Raw genomic sequence first — 12,269 nt, 5'->3', positions numbered from 1 at the left:
TGTGCGTAAATTAAAAATTTGCCACTCTTCTTTGACCACTTTACAGAGTCTCCAAAAATTCTTGGGGAATCTTCAATTCCTCCGCCCACACCTTAAAATTCCCCCTTCTAGCTTACTTCCCCTTTGTGATTTGCTCAAGGGTGACTCTCAACCCGTCTCCTTGTGTCCTCACTCCTGAGGCTAAGGCCTCCCTGAAGATCCTGGAGGATGCTCTTGCTAACCAGGTGACGTTTCAGACTGACCCAGCCATTCCCTTGCATTTTATTCTTTGTGCCACCTCTCATTCCCCAATTGGGGTGTTTCAGCAGCCTCCTCCGGCCCCTCATAAGGGACGAGGCACCCTCCTCCTCTGGGTCCCATTGCCATCCTCTCCCACCAAGGTCCTGGCCTCCTATCATCCCTGACCTCCATGCTGGTGATCAAGGGTCGAAAACTGTCCCGACAATACTTTGGCAAAGATCCTGACTGTATTGTTACCCCTTACACGACTAGTCAGGTGGATTGGCTCTTTCCGTCTTCACATGAGTGGGGGATTGCCTTCGCGTCCTTTACCGGAATTATAGATGATCATTTCCCCAATGACGCCCTCATTCAATTTGCCCGTCTCCATACATTTGTTTTTCCTCGGCGTTCTGTCCTTACACCTATCATGGAGGGGCTCCTGGTATTTACAGATGGCTCCTCTATGGAATGCGCCTCATGTGTTGTGGATGGTACCCCTCATAAATTTGTTATGCCTTATACATCTGCTCAATTGGTAGAGCTTTTTGCTGTCCTACAAATGTTTATTGATTTTTCCCAACGTCCCACTTAATATATGTATACTGATAGTTCCTACGTAGCACATCCCTTTGGTTACGGCCTCCTCAGCCACTTCCGCTCTGTTTGAACAGATCCAAAGTCATATTCGACTAAGAGATCTCCCCTTTTTTTGTGGGACATCTCCGGGCTCACTCGGGGCTTCCGGGGCCCTCAGCCGAGGGAAATGCTTTGGCAGACGCCACCACAGGTTCAGAGGCCATCCTGACCACTAACTGGGATCCCCTGACACAGGCACGAGAGGCTCATGCCTTGCATCACCTCAATGCTAATACTCTTTGCCCCATGTTTAAAATCACCCAGGAACAGGCCCGAGAGATTGTTAAAACCTGTCACGCTTGCGTTCCCTTCCTTCCCGTTCCCCACCAAGGAGTCAACCCTTGGGGGCTCCTCCCAAAAGACATTTGGCAAATGAATGTGACTCATTTTTCTCCCTTTGGTAAGTTAAAATATGTTCATGTGACTGTGGATACCTATAGTGGCTTCATCTATGCTTCCCCCTTGACCAGAGAAGCCTCTAAGAATGTGATTACTCATGTCCTCCATTGCCTGTCGACCCTGGGAAAACCAAAAATAATTAAGACAGACAATGCCCCAGGTTACACCGGGGCCAAATTCCAGCCATTTCGTAACACTTTACAGATCAAACACATAACCAGAATCCTCTACAATCCTCAGGGACAGGGCACTGTGGAGCGCCCTCCCACCCCCACCCCCACCTCCGTTGTTGCCATGGGAGATCTCGTTTTTAAGCTTGTTAACCCTCAATGCCACTCACCCAGAGCTTACAGAGGCCTGTTGGCTTTGTTACCACTCTACCCACCCACCCACCCTTTTTATGAAGGGATCGCTGTTTATAATGACAGTATTCTTGAGACCAATGACTCCTCCACCTGTTGTTGGACTCAAGCCACTCCCAAGGGACTCACCCTGACACAGGTCTCTGGCTCTGGACTGTGTTACCTTGCCCATAAGGCCTCCATACCCAGGGAATATAGACACTTACGCAATTTATCCATCCCCTGTTCCTCTTCCCTCTATGTCATTCCCCCTGAGGGTACTGCTAGGCCTGCTGCAGCGGCCTTACCCCCTGTGTCCATACACAAACTCTGGACTTATACAAGGATTCTGTATCCTTGTCCGGATCCTCCCTCGCCTTACATTTTACTCTCCAGAAGACTTCTTCCATCTCTGGAGCTTAGAGGATTTCCCTGGGACACTGGAGGTCGCTCGGTTCCATCGGGCTCGTAGGGAACCCATCACTGCCATTACGGTTGCTGTCACCCTGGGTCTGGGAGCTGTGGGCGCGGGGACAGGGATCTCTTCCTTGTTCTTTCCAATAATCACCATGCAGAACTTAGCGCTACTGTAGATAGTGACGTCCGTGAGTTACAACAAAGCATGGAAAGTCTTGCAGAATCCCTCTCCTCCTTGGCCGAGGTTGTACTCCAAAACCGCAGGGGAACGGACTTGCTTTTCCTTCAACAAGGGGGCCTGTGCGCGCCTCTCAAGGAAGAACGCTGCTTTTATGCGACAAGACTGGCCTAGTTAAGGACAGCATGCGGAGGGTTTGAGAAGGCCTAGAAAAAAGACAGCGTGAAAGAGGAAAAAGTGAAGGATGGTACAAAAACTGGTTCACAACCTCCCCTTGGCTGTCTACTCTCTTGCCTTCCTTGCTCAGGCCATTTGTTGGACTCTTGCTCCCAGTCTCCTTTGGCCCCTGGGCCTTCAACCGTTTGACCTCCTTCATTAAACAACACGAAGATGCCCTGGCAGCCAAACCTATTCAGGTCCATTAATAAACTCATTGCCGAGGAGAAGGAGGAGGAGAAGGAGGAGGAGGAGGAGGAGGAGGAGGAGGAGGAAGAGGAGGGGGAATCCCGACCCCGCCTCTTCTGAACCACAGCCTAAGGACTAAAGGTCTACTGGCTTCCCCTGTATGCTTCCAACTAATCTCCCATATAGGCAAGAAGGCGTTGACTCGAAAAACGCCCACCTGCAAGGGGCGCGAGACAAAGTACCGCAAAGGGGGGACCATATCTGTCTGCTTTCGAGCCCCTTGAGAGGCAAACCCGATTGCATAGAGGTTGGCGTTGATTTTTGGGCTTCCATTTTCTCTAAAAGAGTCCCCTTTGGAGCCTTATGGGGTCCTCTTGTGTCTCTCCCCTCAAAAAGGATGCCTTATTTATCACAGGGGATTGGGTCCCTACCTCCCCCATCTGGTTAATGCCCACCTTCTCTGTAAGGACTAACTTGCCTTTTTAGTCTATAAGGAGGGGAGAAATGTGGGGAGCCAAGACCATAGCCGGCAAGCACCTCGGACCTTGGATTATACATTGAGTGGACCTGGGGCAGGCTGCCTTGTGACCTCTTCCCCTCCTTGCCTCAGGGTACATTCCAGAAGGCTGCCTTGTGACCTCTTCCCCTCCCTCAAGGTACTCTCCAGCTATTCTCAGTAGTATTCCACCAACTCCTGGAATTACAGAGGCCTTCAGAGGACCAGTGGAACGAAGTCTATAGATAACATCTTGTGGTTCCAGATGCATAACAATTCCACCCAGCCCCAGAACCACAGGGGCCCTCGCCCTGTCAAACTTCCTGACTTCCTGATAGCTTGGGGGGGGGGGGGAAACCTCCCACCTGGATCACCCCACTCAGCTTCCTGCTTCAATGGTACATAATTGCCTGTGAGAAAATAAAATTTTGTCAGCTTGATCAGACTCCTTGACTTGCTGTCGGTTCTTTGCGTCTCTTGTCCCCCATTCTCTCCCCAGGGGTCCGAGGGTCCCAGTTGATTGTCTGGTAGGTAGGTCCAGACAAATATGCAGGAAGAAAGAATGTCTTCAAGCATACGAAGAAGTGTGTGAAAATGTTAATGTTGATCTTCAGTAATAGAATTAAATTGTAGTTCCTTTACACTTTCTCTCATATACTGTACTTGTGTAACTCAAGAAAGTGTAGCAGATGCTCCCCTCACTTAACGACTTCCATGGACCCCTTATGTTCTGGTCATCACTAAATTATTGACTGATTGTGGAGACAGGGATTGATCCCATGCCCAGGCCATCATAGACGGTACCAGGTGGTCAGCCTTTATCCCAGACTCCGAAGACAGTCCCTGCAGTCAGTCCGCTGAGACAGTGTCAAGGTCAGAACTTATAAAGTGGAAAAACCCTAGAGGTGAGGTCTGAAAAAAATCAAGGTCCTGCTGTGGAGAGCGAGTTTTGGAGGGTTCGTTCAACGCCTGGGTGCGGCTCCAAGCATCCCACAAACCGCTCCTAAGTGAGAGGGCCTCCCGGCCAATGTGACACCTCACGGGGAGCCCTCCACACGGACTACGCCCTTGAGAACCCGCAATTAATGATTGTCTGGGCACTAAGGCAACGCATTGCACCCTCGCCCAGAAGAGTTACTGGACTACGACTACCGAGAGGCACTGCGACTGATTGATAGATAAAGCAGCTAATAAAAAAATTGTCAGTGTTCTGAAGACCCAATCCTGTAGCGGAGAGGCGGGTCTTCCCGTGGGTAGCTCCCGCAGCCAGTGGGCGTCTCCCTTGCCCGGCTCCGGCCCCGCCCCTAGCCCATGCTTTAGGGCTCCTGGTCATCAGTCTCTGGAGAGCTGGGTTGGCCGTGGGCGGCCTCTGGCTTTTGAGCTGCCTCAGACCTTGGCGTCGCGCGTGGCTCCTGGAGCTGACACCCAGCATTGCGGTGGTGCTGCGCGCCCCCTTGCCGCAGCCTCACCGGGCAGGGCTGGCTGGCCCGTGGAGCCGCACTCGCTTTCCCGGTTCTCGCTGTGGCCTCGCTGGGCTCTGCTTCGCTCTCGGAGGTACTGGAGGTGGGTGTCTGCTGGATACCGGAGAGTTGGTGCGAGCTACCCTGCAAGACAGCTTGAACTTTTCCTGGTGATTTCCTCTACCAGCCCGTTAGGCCGTGTCGTGCCTTTCTCCATACTCTGCAGTGCCCTCTGGAATAGTATGACTTTTCGCCTTAAAAACGGACGAAAAGGCCAACTCCTCCCACTGCCAGGAACTATCTTGTCTTCAGAGTCTGGGATAAAGGCTAGCAAATGAGAAAGCTGTGTTTTTGCGGTCCTTCCCTAACACTTCCAGAGGACCTTCATTCTTGCCATTTTTCTAGTCTCCAGATTTCTCTAGAGCAATGACCCAGAAGACTTTATCAGTTTACGATTAGAGTGACATTGTTCCCTGAGCCCCCGAAATGGCAGCTAAAATGGAGATAACTTTGAGTACCTACCCTGAGGATTCTGACAAGCAGGAGAGACATATAATAATGACGCTCGAAGAGAAACGTGGGTCCCCTCAGCAAAAAGCCTGTCCTGATCCTGAGCTTTCCCGCCAGAGCTTCCGACACTTTTCTTATCAAGAAGTGTCTGGACCCCAGGAAGCGCTCTCCCGCCTTCGACAGCTCTGCACACAATGGCTGCAGCCTGAACTACACACCAAAGAGCAAATGCTGGAGCTCCTAGTGATGGAGCAGTTTCTGGTCGTCCTACCTCCAGAGATCCAGGCTCAGGTCTGGCCTCGATATCCGATGAGCAATAGGGAGATTGTGACTCTGGTGGAAGATTTGCACAGAGCATCCAAAAGACCAAAGCAGTGGGTAAGGAGGTTGCTTTTTCTGTGGGTCCTTGGATGTCTTTCTTGTCTTCTCAGGTAGGGTTTTTTTTCCTCTTTTTTTTTTTTTTTTTTTTTTTTTGGTTTTTCGAGACAGGGTCTCTCTGTGTAACCTTGGCCATCCTGGACTCACTTTGTAGACCAGGCTGGCCTCGAACTCACAGCGACCCGCCTGCCTCTGCCTCCCAAGTGCTGGGATTAAAGGCGTGCGCCACCACGCCCGGCTCTCAGGTAGGGTTTTGTCCCATGCTCCTTAGCTAGTTAGAGATTCCAGAGGAATGAATAGCTTCAAAAGTTGCTTCCAGCCTTGGGGAACTCCCCTGCCCCGCAAAAAGTTGTAACAGGGTTTCAGAAAACCGAGTCACTGGCACCCAGTGAGGAAGTAGACTGAGGTATTCCTTCATAGGACCCGTGAGCTTAGAAGAGTAGTTTTAAGGTTCTGGAATGATCTCCTCTGACCTATTCAACCTTTTTTTTTTTTTTTTTTTTTTTTTTTAAAGATTTCTTTATTATTATATATACAGTCTTCTGCCTGCATAGACAACTGCAGGCCAGAAGAGGGCACCAGATGTCATTATAGATGGTTGTGAGCCACCATGTGGTTGCCGGGAATAGAACTCAGGACCTCTTAACCTCTGAGCCATCTCTCCTGACCCATTCATCTCGAAGTTTTGCTACAACCAGAATTCTTAGCCAACAGGTCTAGCCTGTTCGATAGGAAACCAATTTGGGGGCGCGGCTCCGTGGACCTTGTTCCAGTGACTCACCTACCATATTGCCTTTGAGTGGGGACACCTCAGCTCAGTTCCCTGGTGTTGCTGGCCTGCCACATCCTCTCCCCAAGTCAGACCCCAGCTGGGGCCTCAGAAGGAAGCAATTAAGGCGTGCTCTGGAAAATGGAACCGAGCAACAGGGGGAACCATGTTCTTAGATCTGAGCACTCTGGACCTCTCTGGCAGAAAAGCTTACCAAGTTGGAACTGTACCGATTCTGTCCCCACGTAGCCTGTCCCCAGAAGAAGTAGAGAGGGGTGGCATTACTGATTTGGATATTTTTGCCAGCTCTCTTCTGATGATGTTGGCTCCAGGCTGTGAGAATAGCCCGAGCTTTGGGCATCTACTTGGGGAGTCCTGGCTGATTATGAAGCAGCCATGTTCCTGCTCTGTGTGCCTTCCCTTCCCTTCCTTTGAAGGTGTTGGTGGTCTCTGGAAGTTGAACTCTCGGTCATTAGCAGGTCTCCCGAGGGCAGAGGGTCCCTCTGTAGCAGTGAGTGGCGTGTTGCGCTCAGTCCAAATACTGCAGAATTAATGGATAGCCCTTTTCCTAGGTGACCGTTTGCATGCAAGGGCAAAAGGTGCTCCTGGAGAAAACAGGAGCTCAGCTTATAGAACAAGAACCTCGAGACTTTCAGCCCCAAACTCCTAGCAGAGATACTCAAGAGAACTCTCTGGATGGGCGAGGAGCTCATGACCGGCTGAGTCCCCATCACTGGGAAAAATTACTCCTCCTTCAGGACCCAGTGCCCAGATTGACTGAGACAGGTAAACACTCTGTGTCCTTGGGCTCTCTCATCTGCTTACTTCCATCACAGCTGGCCTGCATATGCCCACCTTTTATAAATTATTGATTATGTACATGTGTGTGATGTGTCCAGTGGTGTGTGTGTGTGTGTGTGTGTGTGTGTGTCCATCTGCATGTACATGCCACAGTGCCCATGTGGAGGTCAAAGGACACGTTTAAGGAATCATTTCTTTCCTACCTTTATCTGGGTAGCAAGTGCCTTTATTTACTAAGCCATTTTCCTAGCCAGTTCCCACCTTTTAAAATTACGTATATTTTTGAGACAGGGTCAAACTATAAAGCCCAGGCTGGTCTGGAACTCATTATATAGACCAGGCTGGCTTCAAACTCACAGAGATCCGCTTGCCTCTCCTCTCCTTCCCAAGTGCTGGGATTAAAGGCATGAAACACCACACCCGGCCCGTTTGGTTTTTCACTTGTTTGTGTTTTTTTGAAGAATTACTGGACTAGTTTGCAGAGCAGCGGCACCGTTTGAGGCGCCTGTCAACAAAGCGTGAGGGTGTTTGCGCACAGCCTTGGCAGCGCTCACTCCCAGCTGTTTTTATTATAACTTAATATCCCCTGAGGTTTTGATATTCATTTCCCTAATGAGCATTATTGCACATGTTTATTAAATTATATATCTTGGCCAGTGAGATGGCTCAGTGGGTAAAGGCACTTGCCACCAAGCTTGACAACCTGAGTTCAATACCCGGGGCCCACCCACATGATGGAAGGTGGGAACTACTCCTGCGAGTTGTCCTCTGACCACACACACACACACACACACACACACATACACACACACACACACACACACACAGTATAATAAGATGTTTCTAAAAAGAAATTGTATATCTTGCCTTTTGGTGGTTGTCGGGTCGCCTGTAGCCTAGGCTAGCTTCTAAGCTGAGGCTGAACTTGAACTCCTGATCCTCTGGCCTTCACCTTTGGTGTTGACAGGCCTTTGCCGTCACTCCCACCTTACAGAAAAATTCTAGTCGTATAACTTTGCCCACTTTCAACTTAGGCAATTTGTATTTTTATTGCTGAGGCCTGAGAGCTAAGTGAGTGTTCTCGATCCGATACCTCACAGATGATAATCCCTGAATGTTTTCTCTCATTCTGTCAGTTATCCTTTCAGATTTTTTGGTGTGTTTTGTTTGTTTGGGTGGTTGGTTTGTTTGTTTTTTGAGGCAGTGTTTCTCTGTGTAGCCGTGGTTGTCCTGGATTCGCTTTGTAGACCAAGCTGGCCTCGAACTCACAGAGTTCTGCTTCTGCCTCCCAAGTGCTGGGATTACAGACATGTATCACTACTGCTCAGCTTTTCCTTTCAGTTTTTTGTTGTTTTGTTGTTGTTGTTTTTAGATTTCTTTATTATGTATACAATATTCTGCCTGCATGTAACCTGCACACCAGAAGAGGGCACCAAATCTCATTATAGATAGTTGTGAGCCACCATGTGGTTGCTGGGAATTCGGGAATTGAACTCACACCATTGAAAGAATAGCCAGTGCTCTTAACTCTCAGCCATCTCTACAGCCCCCTCTTTTCAGTTTTTTTTTTTTAATGGAATTCCATGAAGCACAAATGTTTTTCATGTTATTAAAAATATTGTACTACATTTTTATTTATTTTGAGTGTACCTGTGTGAGCAGGCATGCACATGCCCTGTGTATATGTGGAAGTCAAAAGAAACTTCCAAGATTCAGTTCTCTGCTTCCACTATATGGATCCCAGGGGTCAAACTCAGGTCATCAGACTTGGCCACTCCGAGCACTTTCATTGGCCCAAATGCCTTTCTTTCATGTTGACAGTCTCTGATTCTTTCTTTACTTGGGCTTTTGCAGTTGTAGCTAAAATACCATTGCCCAATCAGACGATTCAGCTTCATATATATGTATTCTAAAGAGTTGTTTAGTTCTTGGGTTCGTTTTGAGTTAGTGTTTTGTGTGTGATATTTTGTATGTGTTGCTAAGGTTTCTATAACAAAAGTTCCTTAGACTGGGCAGTAAATGCACAACAAATTTATTCTTCACAGTTTCAAAAGTTAAGTCCAAAGTTAGCTGGGGAGTTGGCTTAGTAGGGAAGAGTGTTTGCTGAGTTCAAATCCCCAGCTCTTACAGGGAAAATAATCAGGCCTGGCTGCATGCTCCTGTAATCCAATTCTGGAGGGTGGGAGGAGACAGGAGGAGTCAGCCTCAGGGCCAGTGAAAGGCCCTGTCTCAAGAGAGGAAGGCAGAGAGTGACAGAGCAGGACTTCTGACATCTTCTCTGGCCTCTTCACTTGTGCTTTACACATGCACCATACTTACACACTCTAACATACACACACACACACACACACACACACACACACAGTCCGGAGTTGGTACCGGCAGATGCAGGTCTGAGGACCATGTGGTTAGAAAGAAAAACCGAAAGCAAGAGTTTTCTGTCTTTTTGACAAGGCATCCATGAGGGCTCCATCTTTGTGACCCATTCACCTCCAGGGTCGATCACTGGAAAATGATTCCTTTTCCACTGAGTGGTTCTTAAGAGCCTTGATGAAGCCAAGCATGGCGATGCGTGCCCACAGTCTCAGCACTTGGGATGTGGAGGCAGAAGAGCAAGCACTTAAGGTCATCTTCAGTTAGTGAGTTTGAGACCGGCCTGGGCGATATGAGACCCTGTCACAAAAAAAAAAAAAAAAAAAAAGGAACAAAACAAAACCTTGATGACCATCACTTAGCAATAGCGGTTTGAGATTGCTATTAAGTTTTAAATGAATGAAAATTCAAAATTTTCCCATCTGTCTGGTGGATGCCATGTTGAGTGGTGTGTACAGCTCATGGAAACACAGTCTTCACGTTGGAGGACCTGTTGGCCAGCGCTGTCCTTGGTTCTCTGGAATCCCACGTCCATCCCAGCTCACATCCATCTTGAGCCTCGGTCCTGTCAGATGGTGCACAGTTTTCCTTAATTAGGATGCATATCTAGTCTGTATTCCAGTTTCTAAAAACACAGGCTGTCAACATTGAAATGAGAAAAACACCATAGTCACTGGATTTATCATCCTTTGAAGTGAAGGAGGTTGTCAATTGTTGTCCACGTAAGGGAGGGATATTTATTCAAATAGTTGTGTTAAAGTCTTGGGATTTTAACACTCAGTGAGGTGCAGTGGTACATTTCTGTGGTCCCAGCTACCTGGAGGATCACCTAGGCCCTAGAGTTTGACATCAATCTAGGCAATACAGTAGACTCTGTCAATAAATAAATAACATGTCAAAGCCTTCATTGTTGATGCTTCACTCTGATGTTTTTTCTTGTTTTCTATTCCTGTTCTCCTATACCTTTCCCTAAAGACAAGAAGGATAGAAGGAGAGTTTGGTCCTTAGCTTTGCTATAAATTAGGGACACTCCCAGGAACTAGTTAACTGTGCAGATTTCCAGGCCTACCCCCCCCCCCCAGAGCTTCTGACTCACCCATGTCAAGGGTGAGGAGCCTCTTGATGGGTCCAGAGGAGGCTACCAGCAGAAGACTGCCTCCCCTTTGACAAACTTGACAACACGTTTTATACTTCTTTTAGAGCTGAAGTTCTGTCTTCTAAGTACAGAAAATGAAGCATATTATTTCTAATTATAGAGGCCTCCAGAATGAGAAGTGACAACAAGGAGAATCCGAAGCAGGAGGGAGCAAAAGGAGCAAGGCCGTTTGAGGTGTCACCCGGAAGAGCTAAAGGGAATACTTTGCATGGCCCTGAGCCAAGAGGGATGACCAGGAGTGAAGGCCGGTTGTCAGGGTGGCAGGGCAGCCCCTCACGTGCTCAGGCGCCACTCGCTCACTACCAGAGACACTGCAGAGACCTGGACTCTATCAGCAACCCCCTCAGGGGTCCCCCACTGAGAGAGCTAAAGAAAAGCGGAGGAGGCGAAAGAAGCCTGAGCAGCCTTCTGCACCGCCTTAGTCACCAGGCAGCCCACTCAGCCAGGAAACCCTATAGATGCGATGACTGTGGGAAAAGCTTCACGTGGAACTCGGAGCTGAAGCGGCATAAGAGGGTGCACACAGGGGAGAGGCCCTACATCTGTGGGGAGTGCGGGAACTGCTTTGGGAGGCAGTCAACTCTGAAACTGCACCAGAGGATCCACACTGGGGAGAAACCATACCATTGCAGCCAGTGTGGGAAGAGCTTCCGCCAAAGCTCTAACCTCCACCAGCACCACAGGCTCCACCATGGGGACTAAAGAGATGCTGTGTGCGTCACAGCCCCAGAGGAGGGCTGCCAGTCTCTCTTGCATTACTTGCATGTAAATCACAGAATGTCTTTGTGACTTACAGAGCAAGTGGCCCTTGGGGGAGTGATGGGTAAATATTCAATTGGTAAGGAGCTCAAAAAGACGCTGGTAGGGGCCTGTCTGCAAAGATGGCTGATGGGGTGTTCGGGCAGAGAGAACTTCAGTCTCTGCAGAGTGAGGACTAGATACTAGGAATAGTTGCAATGAGCTACAAGTGGTTTTAATTAATTAACCCTCAATTAAATTCTCCTTGTTGCTCTATCTTCTAAAATGCAGTTGTTTTCATGCACACACAAAGCATTTCATCAGATTGTCAAGAAAACGTTCACTGGGGAGGTCCTTTAACAGTCTTTCTGTAACTAACGTTTTTGTTGGTGGGGGTGATGATTTTTAATTAGCTAATTAGTTAAGACATGTCTCTACATAGCTCTGGCTGTGCTAGAACTAACTTTGTAGACCAGGCTGGCCTCGAACTCACAGAGATCCACCTACCTCTGCTTCCTGAGTGCCCCACCCCCTGCTGTGACTGATTTAACAAAAGACAGATTGAGAATATATGTGTATTTATGTGATTCGCAGTTTCTAAGTAAGTAGATGGCACTTTTATTTTAAAAAGTCATATTTGAGGGATTGTGTATCAACGTACTTTTGATTTCCAAAAGGTGTTGCCACTGCAGCCTGAGGTATAAGAAAAGCTGCAGGGGGGTAATACTTCTCTGGTGGGCGGGGGCATTCTACCTGTTCTTTCTCACATCAGCCAGAAGCTGTAAGACTGGCATGTTCACAGTGTTTACAGTTGGATTGTGGTGATGGTTATACAATATACTGAAATAGGTAATTTATGACAGGTAAATTATACCTCCATAGCGTTTTATAAAAAATGACAGAATACTATATTTATATAAAATGTTACAGTTCCGGAACTGTCTCGTAGTAACTTCTCAGTCTTGTCTGCATTTGTTTTCTACTGGTGCT

General features: G+C 48.2%; 1 protein-coding gene across 2 annotated transcripts; it reads left to right on the top strand.

Moving 5' to 3' along the window:
- Window positions 1-4,482: 4,482 nt before the first annotated feature.
- On the top strand, window positions 4,483-11,286 carry Znf174 (zinc finger protein 174). 2 transcript variants are annotated; one of them, XM_051167572.1, is made up of 4 exons: window positions 4,483-4,648; window positions 4,960-5,442; window positions 6,784-6,997; window positions 10,642-11,286. In XM_051167572.1, exons 2-4 carry the CDS (start codon window positions 5,041-5,043, stop codon window positions 11,241-11,243), a joined length of 1,218 nt encoding a protein of 405 aa, XP_051023529.1. In that variant the 5' UTR covers window positions 4,483-4,648; window positions 4,960-5,040; the 3' UTR covers window positions 11,244-11,286. The 2 variants fall into 2 exon arrangements, with proteins under 2 accessions (XP_051023529.1, XP_051023528.1); XM_051167571.1 differs by lacking the exon at window positions 4,483-4,648 and having other exon boundaries at window positions 4,775-5,442.
- Window positions 11,287-12,269: the final 983 nt, after the last annotated feature.

This window comes from Acomys russatus, chromosome 25 (genome assembly GCF_903995435.1).
Source record: "Acomys russatus chromosome 25, mAcoRus1.1, whole genome shotgun sequence".
NCBI lineage: Eukaryota > Metazoa > Chordata > Mammalia > Rodentia > Muridae > Acomys > Acomys russatus.
This window is presented reverse-complemented; position numbering and strand designations above follow the sequence as displayed.

Coding starts and splice junctions, on each gene's coding strand:
- Znf174 (XM_051167572.1), top strand. CDS start 5,041: ATGGCAGCTAAAATGGAGATAACTTTGAGTACCTACCCTGAGGATTCT. Junction 5,443..6,783: donor CCAAAAGACCAAAGCAGTGG/GTAAGGAGGTTG, acceptor CCCTTTTCCTAG/GTGACCGTTTGCATGCAAGG. Junction 6,998..10,641: donor GCCCAGATTGACTGAGACAG/GTAAACACTCTG, acceptor TTCTAATTATAG/AGGCCTCCAGAATGAGAAGT.